Genomic DNA, 15,617 nt, shown 5'->3' on the forward strand with positions numbered 1-15,617 from the left:
AATAAATGAAGAAAGAGAGGGAGGTGGTAACTAGCTATGTTACCATAACATCACACACCCCAAGGCAAAATGAGTCTACGACATAATAAATGACACAATGCATGACACCACCTATAAGTTACTACCCACTATGAAGGTAGTAACCTAGACTAGTAACATGACTCATGTTACTAGTCTAAGTTACTCCCCACTATGACCAGCCTAACCGACAAAATAACGAAACAGCGAAATTAGCGGAAAACGACAAAATAACTCGCCCCGCGAGCGACTTCCGCGCGGTGGAAAGTGAACGCTCAGGCGGTCGAACGCCAGAAAGGGAATCTGACCAAAAACACACCACCTCACCAGCAGAGTTAAAACTTTTAACTTAAAAGATAGAGCAACCTCCTCTAAGAAAAGAGACGAACTTCTTTAGGGCAAAAGGAGAGAACATGGTTAGTACTGTCAAATAGGTGATCTCTTCAGGCTGAACAAAAGCTTATAAGATTCTTTAAACATGAAACGACAAAAGAAAGGGTGACTAATCACCAAAGCAAAAAACAACAACAATTTGTTGGCTACCAGTACATCGCCAAGATAGGCTATTTACCAGAAGCTAATCTTTCCTTGTTTGACTTAGCAAGTACCAACAGCACAACATATAAGTGGTACAGAATACCCTGTGCCATTGGTCCAGTTGCAAGTTTGCAACATGAGAAGACATCACATCAGTTATCGACGTAAGTGATGGAAAATCTCTAGTAGCTGCCAATAGTATATATGGACGCGTATGCATTCAAATATTCACAAATTAAGAGCTATTATTGAAAATGTAATGAGCATTCTCGTTATGTACAGATTCTTGCAAGATAGAAAACCCAACTTTACATCACTAGAGCTTCCATATCCATAGGGCCATAATTCGACCTCCCTTCATCCTTTCATCGGTAAACTCACCACGAATGCATATAAAAATAGCAGTATACAAGAGAGGCCAAGAACTCCGGATGGAGATATGAAAGAATAACAGTTACACAAGCATAGGACTTTGGCGATTGAAGAAGCTCCTCCATCACGACCGTAACCAGTGATCATCTGCAAGGCACGTCAAGAGTCCATGACCATGATTACCAAATGAAATGATTCAGTACCCCAAACATACCAGCTATAAACCTAGCATGTCTACATAGTTGTGCAGAATAAAGACTAGGTGATACATGTGCTGACAATTGAGAAGATCTAAACCAGCACTGAGGCACAATAGCAAACCAATTCAAGTATAGGTGGCGAAGTACTTGTTTGCAAAGTAGGATGTTCAGATGCAATGGCACACTACCTCACAAGTTTCAACAACATAATATGTATGCCATTCTTGAATAATATTTTGTGTCCGTTACCTTTGACAACAGTCACTATCACAGGTCTGGGAGTAGCTCTCTATCGACACAATCCTCTTTGCTATTTACAACTCCGAGCAGGGCCTCCATGTTCAGGCTCTCAGTGTTATTTACAAGCTCGGCTTGGTGGTTAAGAATTGAGTTCTTATTTACAGCAGCAGCACTATCTTCTACTAAATATTGACCAGAGCTGTTATCATCAGCGCTATTTGGAACTTCAGACATGCAGTCCAAAGAACTAGAACTGCTTCTGCGAGAGAGTCTACCATCTGCTGAAAATCCAGACTTCTGTCGCTGCAGCAAACCAGTTCTGTTACTATCAGGCATGTTCACCCTATAAAGGGGAAAAGAAAATAAGTTAGCACAGAAGAAATATAGTGAAACTTATTAATATCGGCAAGCCATTATCATTACAATGACGAAGATTGCAATTATCCCACAACAAATGCAACGTCAGAGCATACCTTGTCTGTTGATACCTAGATGTGTGAAGAGAGTCAAAGACTGGTGTGAGATTCTTTGACCTTGATTCTATATTACGAGTCCAGACTTTTTCTATTTCGGTTTCCCCTGAAATATCATCACTGGTGTCTGCTTCCAAAGTTCCGCCCCCTATTACTTGAAAGTGTACCTGGCAACCAATTAGTGCAAGTTTTATGATCATGCATACATGGAGGTCAAACAAAAAGGACAAATTTGGTATTGGATGAGAACAGATAAACAAAATTACCCCAGATCTTGACCAGACCGGAATTTGCAAAACATGTGTCTGCAGTTCACTCTCAGAAATATAATATTTATGATTTTCATCAGCACTAAGCTTCAGCCTTTCAACAGCAGCACTATTGGACGGGTAGATACTATTTCCTTTCCTGACAACTTTCTGGAAAAGTTTATTATTTTCTCCACTATCATAATCATTATATAAATTACTCTCAGCAGTGTCTCGTCTATTTCTCTTTTGACAAACATCCCACTTCTGAAGAGCTTCAATAACAAACTTTGTATCAGTTTCCCTTTGGGATCCGTAAGAAACGGCATCCGAAGGAAAATCAACTCCGGAATCCTGTTCAGCCGAGTGATGGAGAACATATTGTATGATACTTCCAGATGGGGAAAACACTAGCAAATAATACTTCATGCAAAGTGAACTGCCATCTGAGTGAACTCCACCCTTGCAGTTGTGAAATGTTGAAGCAATAGCACCAGCGATTGGGCTGGAAACACCTGTCGCAAATGCTGCAGCACCATGGACAGCACCCTTCAACAAGTTACTCCCATTTCTTATTCTACTAACAACAGACAATGATACAGGGGGGCCTGATACAGAAAGCATTTTCTGACTGAGGCCCAGAGAGGTAGGTGTGTTTTGTGACCAATGAGCAGCATGCTTGACTTTGGAATCCACTATATGATTATTTTCTGCAAGGCTGTTATCACTATAGTGAAAGCTTGTGGATCCACTATATGGAGATATTGCAAAGAAATGACTTGTTCCCCTCGACGAGCTAATCAGTATCCATTCACTGTCGTCGCTAAAGCTGATATCTTTTATGACCTATCACAAAGGTCATACTGTTACAAGTCATCAAACATACAAGGAAATGGTTAAGTAATGTGAATATGATTATCTATTAAAAGTAACATGAATGCAAGCTTACCGCATTAGTGATGCCTCTTTGCAGTTTATACAAATGAACACAGGTACCATTTGGACCATCTTCTGATGTATTGCCATCCACAGAAGGCATAATGCGAAAAACATTGATGTTTCGGCCATGAATAGAAGCTGTCACGAGCAAAGTTCCGCTGGGATCAAAACAGAGTGCTGAAATCGGACTAGTATGTGCCCTGAACTGAACTATCATTGATTTAGAGACAATATCTCGGACAATGACCTGACATTGAAAGGGAACAGCTGCTGTCACATTTCATGAACTCACAAGACAAATAGAGCATATAGTCACATAATTCTAATATATCAAGAGAAAACTCGTTTGCAGCTAATCAAAACTAGTTATTCAACATAACCAGAAGGATAAGTTTCGCCATCCATCATTCATCAGATTATTATATTTCAATCCCACAAACAACCAAGGCGGGAGGGATTTACTTTTCAAATGTCCTGCTAAACCAATAGCTGGAAGCAAACTACCAAATAAAACCTTAGGTTTGTACAATGAAATAGAGATAAACTACCATAACCAGTTTTGCACGGCATCTACACAGGTTCAGAATCGAGTAGAGAAAACTCTTGAGGAATACCAACAGCAATTTTGTACCCATGGTGAGGTGCGTGCTTAGGACCCTAACAGTCTTAAAATTTGATGGTGTACATACGATTAGCATGATGAAACATCCTAATAGAGTATGCCAAAGGTCATGACCAATTGTTTAACTACCTTTAAGATATATAATAGAGTTAATGAAAAAATGTATTTGCTGTGATAAATACATACCATTCCAGCATATTCACTGTCAATAGTATGTCCATTTGTTACTCCATTTGCTTTGAAGCCGTTCCCCTGCTTCATAGTACCACTACCATTTAGGTCTGAATAATACTTGGAAAGCTTCTTATATCCAACATCACCGAGCGTTACAATGCCAGCCGCCAATTGCTTGCTTGATTCTTTTGCATAGTATGCCACCACACTGCCGTTTGAACCAGGAGATGGGACTAAGGGAGACACACTAAGAAGTTGAGGGCTAACACGGCCAGTATTTGGAACTGGAACTGGACTCCCAGAATATGCAATCCATCTAGGACCTAATCCAAGTGGGCCATAACCTGAAACCGGTGAAACTATAGGGCTTGTAAGAAGTGTATATTCCAGCTCCAATGTTGCAGCATCAAAACAATGTATCTGCAAAAGGTATTGTTTCATTAAGATTATTTATGAACCAAACGCCGAGTTAGAACAGTGAAGCATGCATACCTGAGTAGCCTGAGAAACAGCTACAACTCTAGAACTGCACCTAATGGAATAGACGGCTGATCTGAACTTCATTGAATGGACGTAAGCATGGTCCTTCAGTGAATAAAAGCGAAGGATGGTAGGCAGTTTTTCACCGCCAATACTATGCTGAGTGCCATTTGTTCCATTGAAGACAGGGCCATTGGTATCGTTGTTGTTTCCACTTCCTGTGCTAGTTCCACCACCAGCAAGGGCTAGCAATGGCCGTGAATCTACAAATCTGTCTTCGCCTCTCTTCGAGGCAACTGGTTTCTTTAGCAGCTGCATGAAAGAAACCGCACCATCGTGTCTGGATTCTAGCTGTCTGACATCATCAGCATGCTCAACATCCCATACTTGGAAGCCAGATCTGTACGCTAGCAGCAAAACCTGCCGCAGTGTGTCACCTCCGCATTCAAGTTTATCAAACCCAGCCCATTGTACCTGTAAATCATATGAAAGATGGGACATGTATTAGCACATGTTTACATGGGACATAATATAAGGATTATCAGAATCATGCATTCAAAGAAATTAGAAGCCTACGCACTTTGCATTGAAATGTTAAGGGTCTAGAATACCAGCAGTATTCTTGCTGAAATGCTCAACATTGAACATCCAGATAGGATTATTTCTTTTCTATTTTGCAGCGTAATGATGCTTGCTAATATGAAACTCTAGCCATCAAGTCTCAAGATCACGAGCAAATATGTTTTCCTTATATACAGTATATATATTCGCAATACAGAATGCGGTAAAGCTGGTGGTTGATGTGCCTAGCTTAAGAAATCTGAGTACAGCTCCAACGCTCTTATCTTGTAATTATAGTAGATTGTTTATGCATAATGTACGATTACAAGGACAAGAAATGATTTATTGAACTGTCACAGTGTCCTGACCTGACCAACCAGGAACATTTCGGAGCCAGATAACTGCAAACCAGAAGTGAAAGCTAGCTCGTTGTATATTCATTCATGGTAACTCTAGGATAATCCACATCTGGCACTTGTCTTGATAACATTCTAATGAGCCGACGACTTTGCATTACTGCTAGAAATTAGGTACCACAATAACATACCAAAAGGAGAGCAGTAGTGTACAAGCATGAGCAGTTTTTGGTATATGGTGCTAAGCATAGATGGGTCGATGCTAACAATAAATAGTGATGTTGCCACATACGAAAAGAGCAGCAGTGTACAAACACATGAGGAGTTTTGGCATATGTTGCTAAGCATAGATGTGTCGATACTAACAATAAGTAGTAATAGTGCCACATTCGGTGCGTCTGTGGTGTAGAGGGAACAAAATTGGCAGTGCCCTGCAGGTACAATAAAATCTTTGCTGGTTTTGCATCGGTTGTCAGTTAATGCACACGTGGAACAAGTAAAAGCGTGCAAAGCATAGAATTAATAGCAATCTAATAGTAATATGCTGGTGCTAGGGAATTCGAAAGGGGAAGGGGAAAAACAATCGAAAGAGGGAGACGCACACACAACCTGGTCGCGTGTCCCGTCGTCGTCGTGGGTGGCGATGGAGTTGACGAGCGAGGCTCCGGCGGAGCGTAGGGAGGATGCGGCCGTGGATGCCCCCGAGGACATGATCCGCATGTAGCTGGATAGGGAGCGCGCGGAGAAGAGGCCGAGGCCGCCCCCGCCCCCGCCACCGCGAGGAGGAGCCTGCGCGCCGTTGTTCCGCATCAAGCCGTCCAGGGGCAACTAGTCGTATTACACCAGCAGCAGAGCTCCCTTCTCCTCCTCGGGCAGTCAGATTCAGAACCGAGGCTTCTTGGGGTGGAAGCAAATAAAAATTAAACCAGACCTAGAGGGGAAGGAAGCGGTTGCTTGACTCGGGAGGAGGCGAGAGGATCGATTGAATTCGGAAGCAAGTGACGGTAGCCCCCGGGCTGTTTCTTCTTGGGACTCGGGGGAGACTCTTGCAAGAAACAGCCCACCGACCGTATCCTCAGGTGAGCGACATGGCCGAGCTCGGAGGCGTGGGGAGGGGGGAATCGGCGGGGGCGGGGCGAGAGGGCTGGATGGGAAGGGAGGGGAGGGGACTGGTGGTGGGGAGGCCGGCGGCGAACTGGTGGTGGTGGCGAGCGAGAGGGAGAGGGAGAGGGGAATTCGATCGGAGAAAGCGAGGGTTTGCGGGTTTGGGGCCCTGCTGCTTGTTTTTGTTTTGTTTTCCTTGGGCGTCCGGTGTGGGAAGGAAAGGGAACGAACTGATTGGATTAGGTGAAATCGAATAGGCGGAGGAGAGGTTAGGGACGGAGTAATAATAATCGTCTGAGTTCAAAAAAGAAAGGAAGAATAAACGAGACCGGTTGCTGTATCGCAGTTTTGCTTGGCTTCGTGCGGGAGTTTTAATGCGGCAAGGCAACGAATACGAGGCGGCCAAGGTACAAGGATTATCGCGTTGCCTCGTCGCCTACGTTTCCTGCTCTGCTCTTTGGTTTGGGCACTCGTGTCGTGTGGTCCTCTCCTTCCGGTCGCTGCTTGCTTTATGGCTCGTGCGCGGCAGATCTGGGGCGATTCACCGCGCCGGGCCGGGGACAGGTAGGTCGGACCGCTCCATTCTTCTCCACCTCGGTTGCTTGCCTGGCCTGGCCTGTCATGCGATGCGTACCAATCAAAACGAGTACAGTATACTAGTAGTAGTACGGTACAATCGATTCTTATATATTCGGATAGGAAAGCATGTACTGCCGTTTGTCTAACATTGTAGGCAGTAGGTTCACCCAACATTTAGTCAACGAGATCGTACATAGGAGCATTCTCCGCAACTTGAAGCAAACAACTTCACCAAATCAAATGTTTTACTGTTACAATAGCTAAAACAAATACTACAATTAAACAATAACATAGCGCAAGAGCCGCATCAAGCGTCGCGGAATCGGACATGAACCTGCTCGTCGCGAATTTCTTCATGCATGGCTTGCGATGAAAGCTTCAAATTCGACTAGCACCTCGCGATCAGCTTCAGCAAGAGGCGGCCCTGACTCTCGAAGATCATGTGTGTAGCTTTCGGATTAGCGTGTTCATTCTCGGTGATTATGTTGTGCACGATCACATGTGCATTCATCACCTCCCATATTTGAGAATTGACCAGGTTAGAGTTAGACAATAGCAAAACAAGCTTGCAGCACACCCGCTCGACATCCTTCCTGCAGCATTCCTAGCACTATGAATACCATGCCATCTTCTCAGTAAAATGGCTGGAGATTGTGTTCACAAATGTCGCTCATGGTGGATAAATACCATCAGGTCCAAGTAACATCCTTTGTTGCATGTGTGACAATTGATCACATACTTGATCGCAGGGGCATGCATGGCCTTCAGCAAGTCGACCAATGACTCGTGAGTGTGGAACCACTTTGATGTTATTGTGCGATCCAGTCATGTCAAAAAAAAAGTTCATGCCAAATCCTTAGATTATATAGTCAACCACATCTTCAAGCACGGCACTGCACTATCCAGTGTGACCCTTGTACATCATCTACCAACCAAACAGATAATTCTTCCAACCCAATGCATGCAGCCGATGCTTCCAAGCATACTAGAAATCCCCTCATTGCATTTTCAGCCAATATCCGAGCTCTGTCCTCTTCATTGGGTGCCCTGAGATAGTGCGTCCCAAATACTGACACCACCGCTCGGCAAAACTTGTACATGGTCTCTCACGAGAGGTAACCTGGGCAATTCCATGGTTATGGAGTTGGGTTTCAGGGAAAGAGGTGTGGTGGTGGTTTCGTCGGCTGGTCAGACAAACAGGGCGGTCCAATTGTTATTAGTGGAAGAACACCAAGTCATCGAGTTCCTAGAATAGATCTAGGGTTACAACGATTATGCTATGAGTTGATTTGTCCTCCCCGTTGGCTCCTCCTGACATTTATATGAGAGGTTAGATCCTAGAGTCCAATCCGGGTTGGTTGCAAAATAGGCCTACGCTAATGTCAGCTACTTTGATGGGCTTTGACTTGCTCTTTATGTCAGGTTCTTGGGCCTCAAATGCTTCCAGATCCTCTATTTTTTCCGGGCTTCATAGGCTCCTTCCTCGATCCATACCACGGACGCCAAAGGTGCGGACCCAACAAGTTATGTCCATTTTAGTCTCGAAGATCATGGACTTAGCCATGCGTATGTAGTCATCATGAGCATCTGCTGGAGCTCCATACGCAAGACACCTCTAAGCACCTGTGCACTTCTGTTCAGAAGTGAAACCATATAATCCAATGCAATCTTTTTTTTAGAGGAAATAGGTATCATACTACCACACACCTTGCACACTCTTCCGGGATGTTTCTTTGTTCGTCCAAAAGCGACGCCGAAAGGTTTTGGGGCCATTTGTGGCGCCATATTTGAAATAATCGTCTTCAAGCATCTCGGATTTATCCATCCGGTGGATGTTTATGTTCTTTCTCTTCCCCTTAGCTGAACCAACCATTCGAGGAGACAACAACGTTGCCCGTAGGCGAGGAAGAGTGACGAGGAGTAGGAGGCATCTCTTCCTCTCGGTTGCTGCCTCGGCCTCTTCTTGCATCATTTTTGAACCATCATCTCATCATCTCTATCTAGTTCTACAAATCACATAAAAAATCAATCAAATATTTGAACACTAGCTAATTTACCGACCATAATTATCAAGAAAACACCCACCTACTCAATGCGTCGAACACCTTGTGTGCGCGGTGACTGTGGGATGGTGTTGGCCCGATTCTTGTGGTGGTGGCCTCAGAAAATGATGAAGAGGACCAAGATCAGTCATGGAAAATTCATGATTAAAGAGAAGAGATTATATCTTGTAGAAAAGAATCAGAGCTAGCCGTGAAAATTATATCATCAACATAAAGGAAGAGATAGGCAGTGTGTGCAGAAGGCCGAAAAATAAAGAGAGAAGAATCAAATTTGGATGGAATAAAGCCTATTGTTTGAATAAAGGTAGCAAAGCATTGAAACCATGCACGAGGATCTTGTTTTAGACCATAAAAATAGTTTTTGAAGAGACAAATTAAAAAATTGGGAGAAGATGGATTCTCAAAACCAGAGGTGTTGTGGGTATACTTCATGGGTGTACCATCGACAGTGGCTAGATCCGGCAAGCCCGTGTGGCCCATAGATGGTGATGGTGGCATATGGCCCTTTGGGCGGCCCAATTATTGTTGATCAAGATGGAGGAAGTCCAACCCAGGACCAAGGAACCGGATCCACCGACCTGCTTTGGAAGTCGGATCCAGCCTGGCCCATCAGGGGTAGCCGGATCCAGTACAGCGTATAAGGAAAGGCGGATCCTTGACGTCCACGGCAATGTAATAATCCGTAGTTAGGCGACTTGTATTCCGGCTAGGACTCTCCGCGTAAACCCTAGATCATGGTGCCTTTATAAGCTAGATCCCGGGAGCCCTAGAGGCACAACCACAACTCATTGTAACAACGCGAAAGCGCCTAGATAATTCCAGACAAGCAGCAGTAGGCCCTGATGACCCACAAGTATAGGGGATCGCAACAGTCTTCGAGGGAAGTATTACCCAATTTATTGATTCGACACAAGGGGAGCCAAAGAATAAATATAAGCCTTGAGAGTTGAGTTGTCAATTCAGCTGCACCTGGAAATAGACTAGCTCGCAGATGTTTATCAGTAGCAATAGTTTTATAGCAGTGGCAGTAATAAAGTAACAGCGGAAATAAAGTAAAAACAGCAGCAGTGGTGGATGCGGTAAACAGTAGGATTAAAATACTGTAGGCACAGGGATGGATAACCGGGCGTTGCATGAATGCGACGACTCATATAATAGCTAATATGGGCATTTGCAGATAAAGTGATAAAAGTATCCAAGAATAAAATAACCATAGGCATGTGTTCCTATTTAGTCGCGCGTGCTCGCAATGAGAAACTTGCGCGACATCTTTTGTCCAACCAGCCCGTTGCAGCGGGGCCTCGAGGGAAACTACTGGTAATTAAGGTACTCATCTTAATAGAGTACCGGGGAAAAGCATTAACACTCCGTGAACACACGTGATCCTCACATCAAAGCCATCCCCTCCGGTTGTCCCGATTATTATCACTTCGGCGGCTCGGGTTCCGGACAATGACATGTGTATACAGCTTGCAGATATGATCAAGAACAATATATAAAGCATCATCATGAAAACACAATATGTTCAGATATGAGATCATGGCACTCGGGCCCAAAGTGACAAGCATAGTATAACAAGTTGTAACAATGCATAAAATACTCACAACGGATACTAGGCACTATGCCCCGAACAATTCTAATGCTATTACATGAACGAACTCATCCAATCCCGACCATCCCCTTCAACACTAGGAACTGGAGAGGTCCATAAATCACAATGAAGTAACTCAAACAGAAAATTGCTAATGGTAGTAGAGGTTCCAAAGGGTAGTCTAACATGTTTGCCGCATTGACAGGCATTACAGACAGAGGGATTATGAGGAACACTAGAACTAGGGATACAAAATTCTTGAAGTAAAGACGACAAAGTGGTTTTATTGGGGTGGCCTAGACGACGATGCCATAAATCAACTGATGCAAGCATGGCACAAGGGGTGGATGTAGGCGCACCATGAAGAGGATAAAGATGGCCCGTGCTATTGTATCGAGAGAGGACCTCCCCCGTTTTCAGATCCTTCACATACAAAACAATAGGATCAAAAGCCAGACTAACTTTATTGTCAATGCAGAATTGTCGAACATAAATAATATTTTTTACTAAGGAAGGGACAATAAGAATATTGTGTACGAGAAAATTGGCATAAGAGGAAGAGATGGAAGAATGGTCGGTGCAGGAAATAGGAATTGTGGAGCCATCGTCAATGGTGATCGTAGAAAAAGCAGAAGGGAAACAAGCTGACAGTAAATTCATATTTGAAGACATATGCGAGGATGCACCACAATCAAAAATCCAATTCGTACCTTCGTTATTTAGGGTAAAATTGTTCATGGCCTTGATGAAGGCGGCTTGGTCCCATGCCGGCTGGTGTGGAGGAGCAGAGGGGTCAGGAGCGTGCATGTTGGCGTAGGGGAGAGCTGGTAGCTGGTTGTACTCGTATGGGGCCTACATGTTGTCGTAGGGAGCCGACATGGTGTAGTAGTGTGGCAGGAGTCCCCGTGTGCCGGGAGGTGGTGTAGTAGTGGCGGTGTAGACGTGCACCAGCGGCCCAGGTCTGAGGATTCCAGGGGAGCCGGTGCCTGTGCGAAGACCAGGGCTGCACGTGCCCGTGTATGCAGGAGGGGCACCGTACGACGAAGGGCCTGACCAGGGCATCGACCAAGCATGCACAAGGCCGGTCTAGGGGTCGTGTTGAGGAGGCCACGTCGATGGAGCTGGTGCAGGGCTAGCAGGACGAGGTTGAGGAGGCCGGTAGATCGTGTTCTTGCCCATGTAGTTGGGTCTCACGCGCCAACCTGGTGCGGTGGAGTAGCCGCTGCTGCCGCGGTAGCCCAGGCGCGTGAACCGTTGCCGCGGCAGAGGGAGCGGCAGCGTGAAACAGCTGCAACGCCCGTTGCACCTTGCGAGCTTGGTTCTTCTCTTCTTGCTGGAGGAGGGAGCAGACCTCCTTGTAGGTGGGGTAGGGCTTCATCATGGGGATGAAGGACTGCTGCTTCTCGAACTGGTCACCGAGGCTGACGAGCAGGACGTTGATGAGGGTGTGGTCCTCGACGTGATCGCCGAGTTCATGGAGTTTGTCGCTGATGGCCTTGATCCGCTGGCAGAAGACGGTGACCCGGGCATCTCCCTAGGTGGTTGTGGGTAGCTCGGTGTTGAGTGCGTTGATGTGCGCGTCGGAGTTGTCCTGAAATAGTTGTTGAAGGGAGGCCCAGAGCTCGGCGGCGGTGGCATCGTCGGAGGAGACCAGATTGAAGAGCTCCGTGGAGATGCGTGTGTAAATCCGCTGGATGATGGCGAGATCATCTTTCACCCAGCGGGGATCGGCATGCTGCGGAGGGTAGGATGGATCTATGTGGTGGCGGAGGCCGCAACGGCCGAGGTGGATGGTGAAGAGGTGGCGTCAGTGGTAGTAGTTGTGAGCACCGAGATCGAGTGAGAACGGGATGAATGGGGGGACGTCGGCGATTGTGTCGGCTAGGGGGATCATTGGGATTTGGGGAGGGGTTGTTTGGGTAGTTGTAGAGGAGGAAGAAGTAGAAGGAGGCGCGGAACTCGGCCAGGAGGAAGAGGGGCCGAGTGGGCAAGGACGACGGCGCGGGCGGCGGTGCCATGCCGAGCGCGGAAAACCTAGGCGTCTGATACCATGATAGTTTAGGATATTTGAAGAATAACAATTGTGTTGATTGGAGCCTAGATGTTTATATAGATTACAAGACTTGAACTTCAAGACTAATAGAGATAGATTACAATTCAAGGAGAGAGGCTGAACCGGCCAGACCTAACCAGCCTATACTCTAATAGACCGCCATGTAATAATAAAGTGGATTTGCTGGAAAAGTTGTCAAAGGTTGGCAAGTGATGGTGATGAAATAGACTACCGATGGCGAGACGTGTGATGATAAATATGTTGACAGAATACAGAAAGGATCAGCCGAGTAGGAAGTAGAAAATTTATGCACGTAGTAGACATAGTTCTGATTTCTGAGAACCATCTCCGTCGATGCAGATGCAGACGCCAGACGTCCAGGCTCGGCTAAAACTGGTTGAGGAGTCCACGAGACTAAAGAAGTCTGGCAACGGAATGGACGAGAGCGCCAAGCCGCCAATGCATAAACAGTCGGTGCAAGTTTTTTTTAATTCATTCGCTACGGGTTTCTTGGTATCCAAGACGGACACCTCGAGATAGAATTAAAATACTCGAGACACTACTTTCTCTATACTCCCACCGTCCATGAATAAAGGTATACTTTCTTTTTTTAAGGTCAAATATCTTATATTTAATTAAATTTTACACAAATGAAAGTAGCAGCGTATGACATCAAATTACTATATTGTTGAACTACATATTAAAATGAATCAGTATTATTAATGCTGCTACTCTTTTAGGAAGTTGATTAAGATTAATAAACATAATTTAACATAAAACATGTCTAAACGTATATTTATCTGTGAAGAAGAAGATAGGTTATAGCTGCGCTAAAGTCCATGTGATTTTCTCCCGGGCAGCCAACAACCCAAGTGGTACGACCTAGAATGGATTGATGCAGCTGTGCGACCACTGCATTACGTCATGGATTAGCACAAATCGCACAATCACACGAGAAAAAATACTGGTGTTATTCGCAATGCTCCCACAGGAAGAAAGATTTTCAGAAGTCAGGTCCGTGTAACTGGACCGCATACTCACCATCCAGCGATTCCTGCTGCTGGATTGCCCGATGAGCGGAAAAGTTTCACGGCCCATTTAGTTCAAATGGCTGAGGAAAAATATCGTTATTCTTCCACGCACGGATGTGAACTAGCCGTCGACCTAGAGCTAGATAAGGTACACAAATTATTTTGTTCCTAAACTCGTTGCATATCTTGCTTCAAAGTAATTTATCGTATCCTGTTTTAGCTCTTTTAATGTCTAGGTTTCATATTTACTGTTTTTCTTTTCTGTTTTCGATTTGAGCATACCATAATTTTTTTAAGGTTTGGTTAGTTTTTGTTTCTTCCTGCTTTGTAGGTGGTTGGGAATTCATGGAGTTAGCATAATGAACAGAGCCACGTTGGGGTTAATTCAATAAGTTACAAACACTAAATATAACATCGTTCGATATTTTACATATGAAAGCACTAAAGCAAGGCTAACATGACTATTTGTTAGCTCGGTCTTGTGGACCTTAACCGTTTTCATCGTTGTGAGAATCATTAATGTTGGGAGGTAGCTATTGGGCTAGTAAACTCCTTCATCCTACTGCAGTGCTTCGATAATCTTGGCCTAATGATTTACGTGAAATGCACCGCGGGGTTGAGAAGGACTTCGAGCACATCGTAATGAAGGAAGGTGAGTGCATGATTGCCTTTGGCCACCGCATCAATATCCATCTTAACATGATCAGAACATCAAGTAATGCAATCTGCACGAACATTGCTCCATGGAAGCTGTTGTGGAAGCGCGGCACTCAATCCAACATTATATGGAAATAGGCAAGACGTTTTCCGAAGTCCTAAAAGAAACAATATCATCAACATGAGATTGACTAGCCTTAAGTCAAACCATCAAGACAACCCAAAGAAGCAAAAGTGTGTGAGTCTCTTGGCTAGATATCATCGATCTGATCCAACTGATGAGGAACTCAACTCACCTAACTAAAAACTAGGTGGAGAAGGAGCAGCAAAAGAAACTCGAAAGGAAAGGAGAAGCCATGACGACTATCACAATAACTACAAACTTACAAGGATCTTTGCACCTTCCATAACAATAATGCCTCCCAATCTCCCATGGCTACGAAAAATATAGTATACCCATTCAGATTGTCTAGCAAGTTGAATAAGAATGAGGCTAAGTCTTCATAGGCGAACAAAGGTGACACGGGTGGGATCGATGCATTCGTCAACAGTGCACACCAACCATTTGAAGTGGAGGGGAAGGGGGTGGGTGTGGGGGAGGGTCCGTGAGTTACAAGTTAAAAAGGCACCGGTGCACAACTAGGGCTTGATTAGTAGCCCTTAGCACCCCAACCAGGCACCGGGGTGCAAATTTACGTGGATTGAATGCCAACATGCTTGGCTAGGCCATGCCAGGGCGAAGCTCAAAGCACCCCATAGACCGGCCCACTAGGAAAACTGCCCTCCGACTTACAACCACATGAGGAAGTGAAAACATAAGTGGGTGAAGGTGTGCAAACTTAGAGAACTTGGAGGAGCCACATGGTGTAAGGGAGGCCACGACCATTATGGGGAATCTCATGGTTAGATAACTTACCACTATTTATTTATTTGTTTTGTTCCTAGACTATATATAAAGCACAACTAACACACACTGCCTTCATGATCTTAGGAGAGCTTAAGGACGATGAGCTCTGGACAAGTTTATAGTGAACTACGCTGAAACGAAGATGTATGATCTACGTCCCTAAGAATGTTCTTGCTCTCTATTTCTTCAATCCGCTTTGTTGCTTTGCTTATAGTCATTTACGGAAAAACTACAGCTCGTGAAACTCATAGTAAACTATATATGCTCAGATGAACATCTACTACTACCCTGAGAATGCCATTGCTGTCAATTTTTGAATCCTTACAGGGATCGCCGGAAGGGAGACATAAATCTCCAGTCAACTTTTCTCGCTGTTTTGGTTACTCAGCAATTGCGCACAAGAACAAAGATA

General features: G+C 44.8%; 1 protein-coding gene across 1 annotated transcript; it reads right to left on the reverse strand.

Annotated features, from left to right (window-relative positions):
• Positions 1-780: 780 nt before the first annotated feature.
• LOC124666118 (autophagy-related protein 18f) lies at positions 781-5,977 on the reverse strand. Its single transcript, XM_047203469.1, has 8 exons — positions 5,830-5,977; positions 4,316-4,777; positions 3,836-4,243; positions 3,038-3,274; positions 2,107-2,934; positions 1,841-2,007; positions 1,377-1,710; positions 781-1,074 (listed from the first exon to the last, which is right to left on the reverse strand). Exons 1-7 carry the CDS (start codon positions 5,938-5,940, stop codon positions 1,395-1,397), a joined length of 2,529 nt encoding a protein of 842 aa, XP_047059425.1. The 5' UTR covers positions 5,941-5,977; the 3' UTR covers positions 781-1,074; positions 1,377-1,394.
• Between the last annotated feature and the right edge of the window lie 9,640 nt (positions 5,978-15,617).

Source organism: Lolium rigidum, chromosome 6, assembly GCF_022539505.1.
Source record: "Lolium rigidum isolate FL_2022 chromosome 6, APGP_CSIRO_Lrig_0.1, whole genome shotgun sequence".
Taxonomy (NCBI): Eukaryota; Viridiplantae; Streptophyta; class Magnoliopsida; order Poales; family Poaceae; genus Lolium; species Lolium rigidum.

What these genes read in the sequence shown, in the direction of transcription:
- LOC124666118 (XM_047203469.1), bottom strand. Translation starts at nt 5,940, where the DNA reads ATGCGGATCATGTCCTCGGGGGCATCCACGGCCGCATCCTCCCTACGC. An exon ending in CTGTTTCTCAGGCTACTCAG is followed by an intron (nt 4,244 to 4,315) that starts GTATGCATGCTT and finishes TACCTTTTGCAG; the next exon opens with ATACATTGTTTTGATGCTGC. An exon ending in AAAGAGGCATCACTAATGCG is followed by an intron (nt 2,935 to 3,037) that starts GTAAGCTTGCAT and finishes CCTTTGTGATAG; the next exon opens with GTCATAAAAGATATCAGCTT.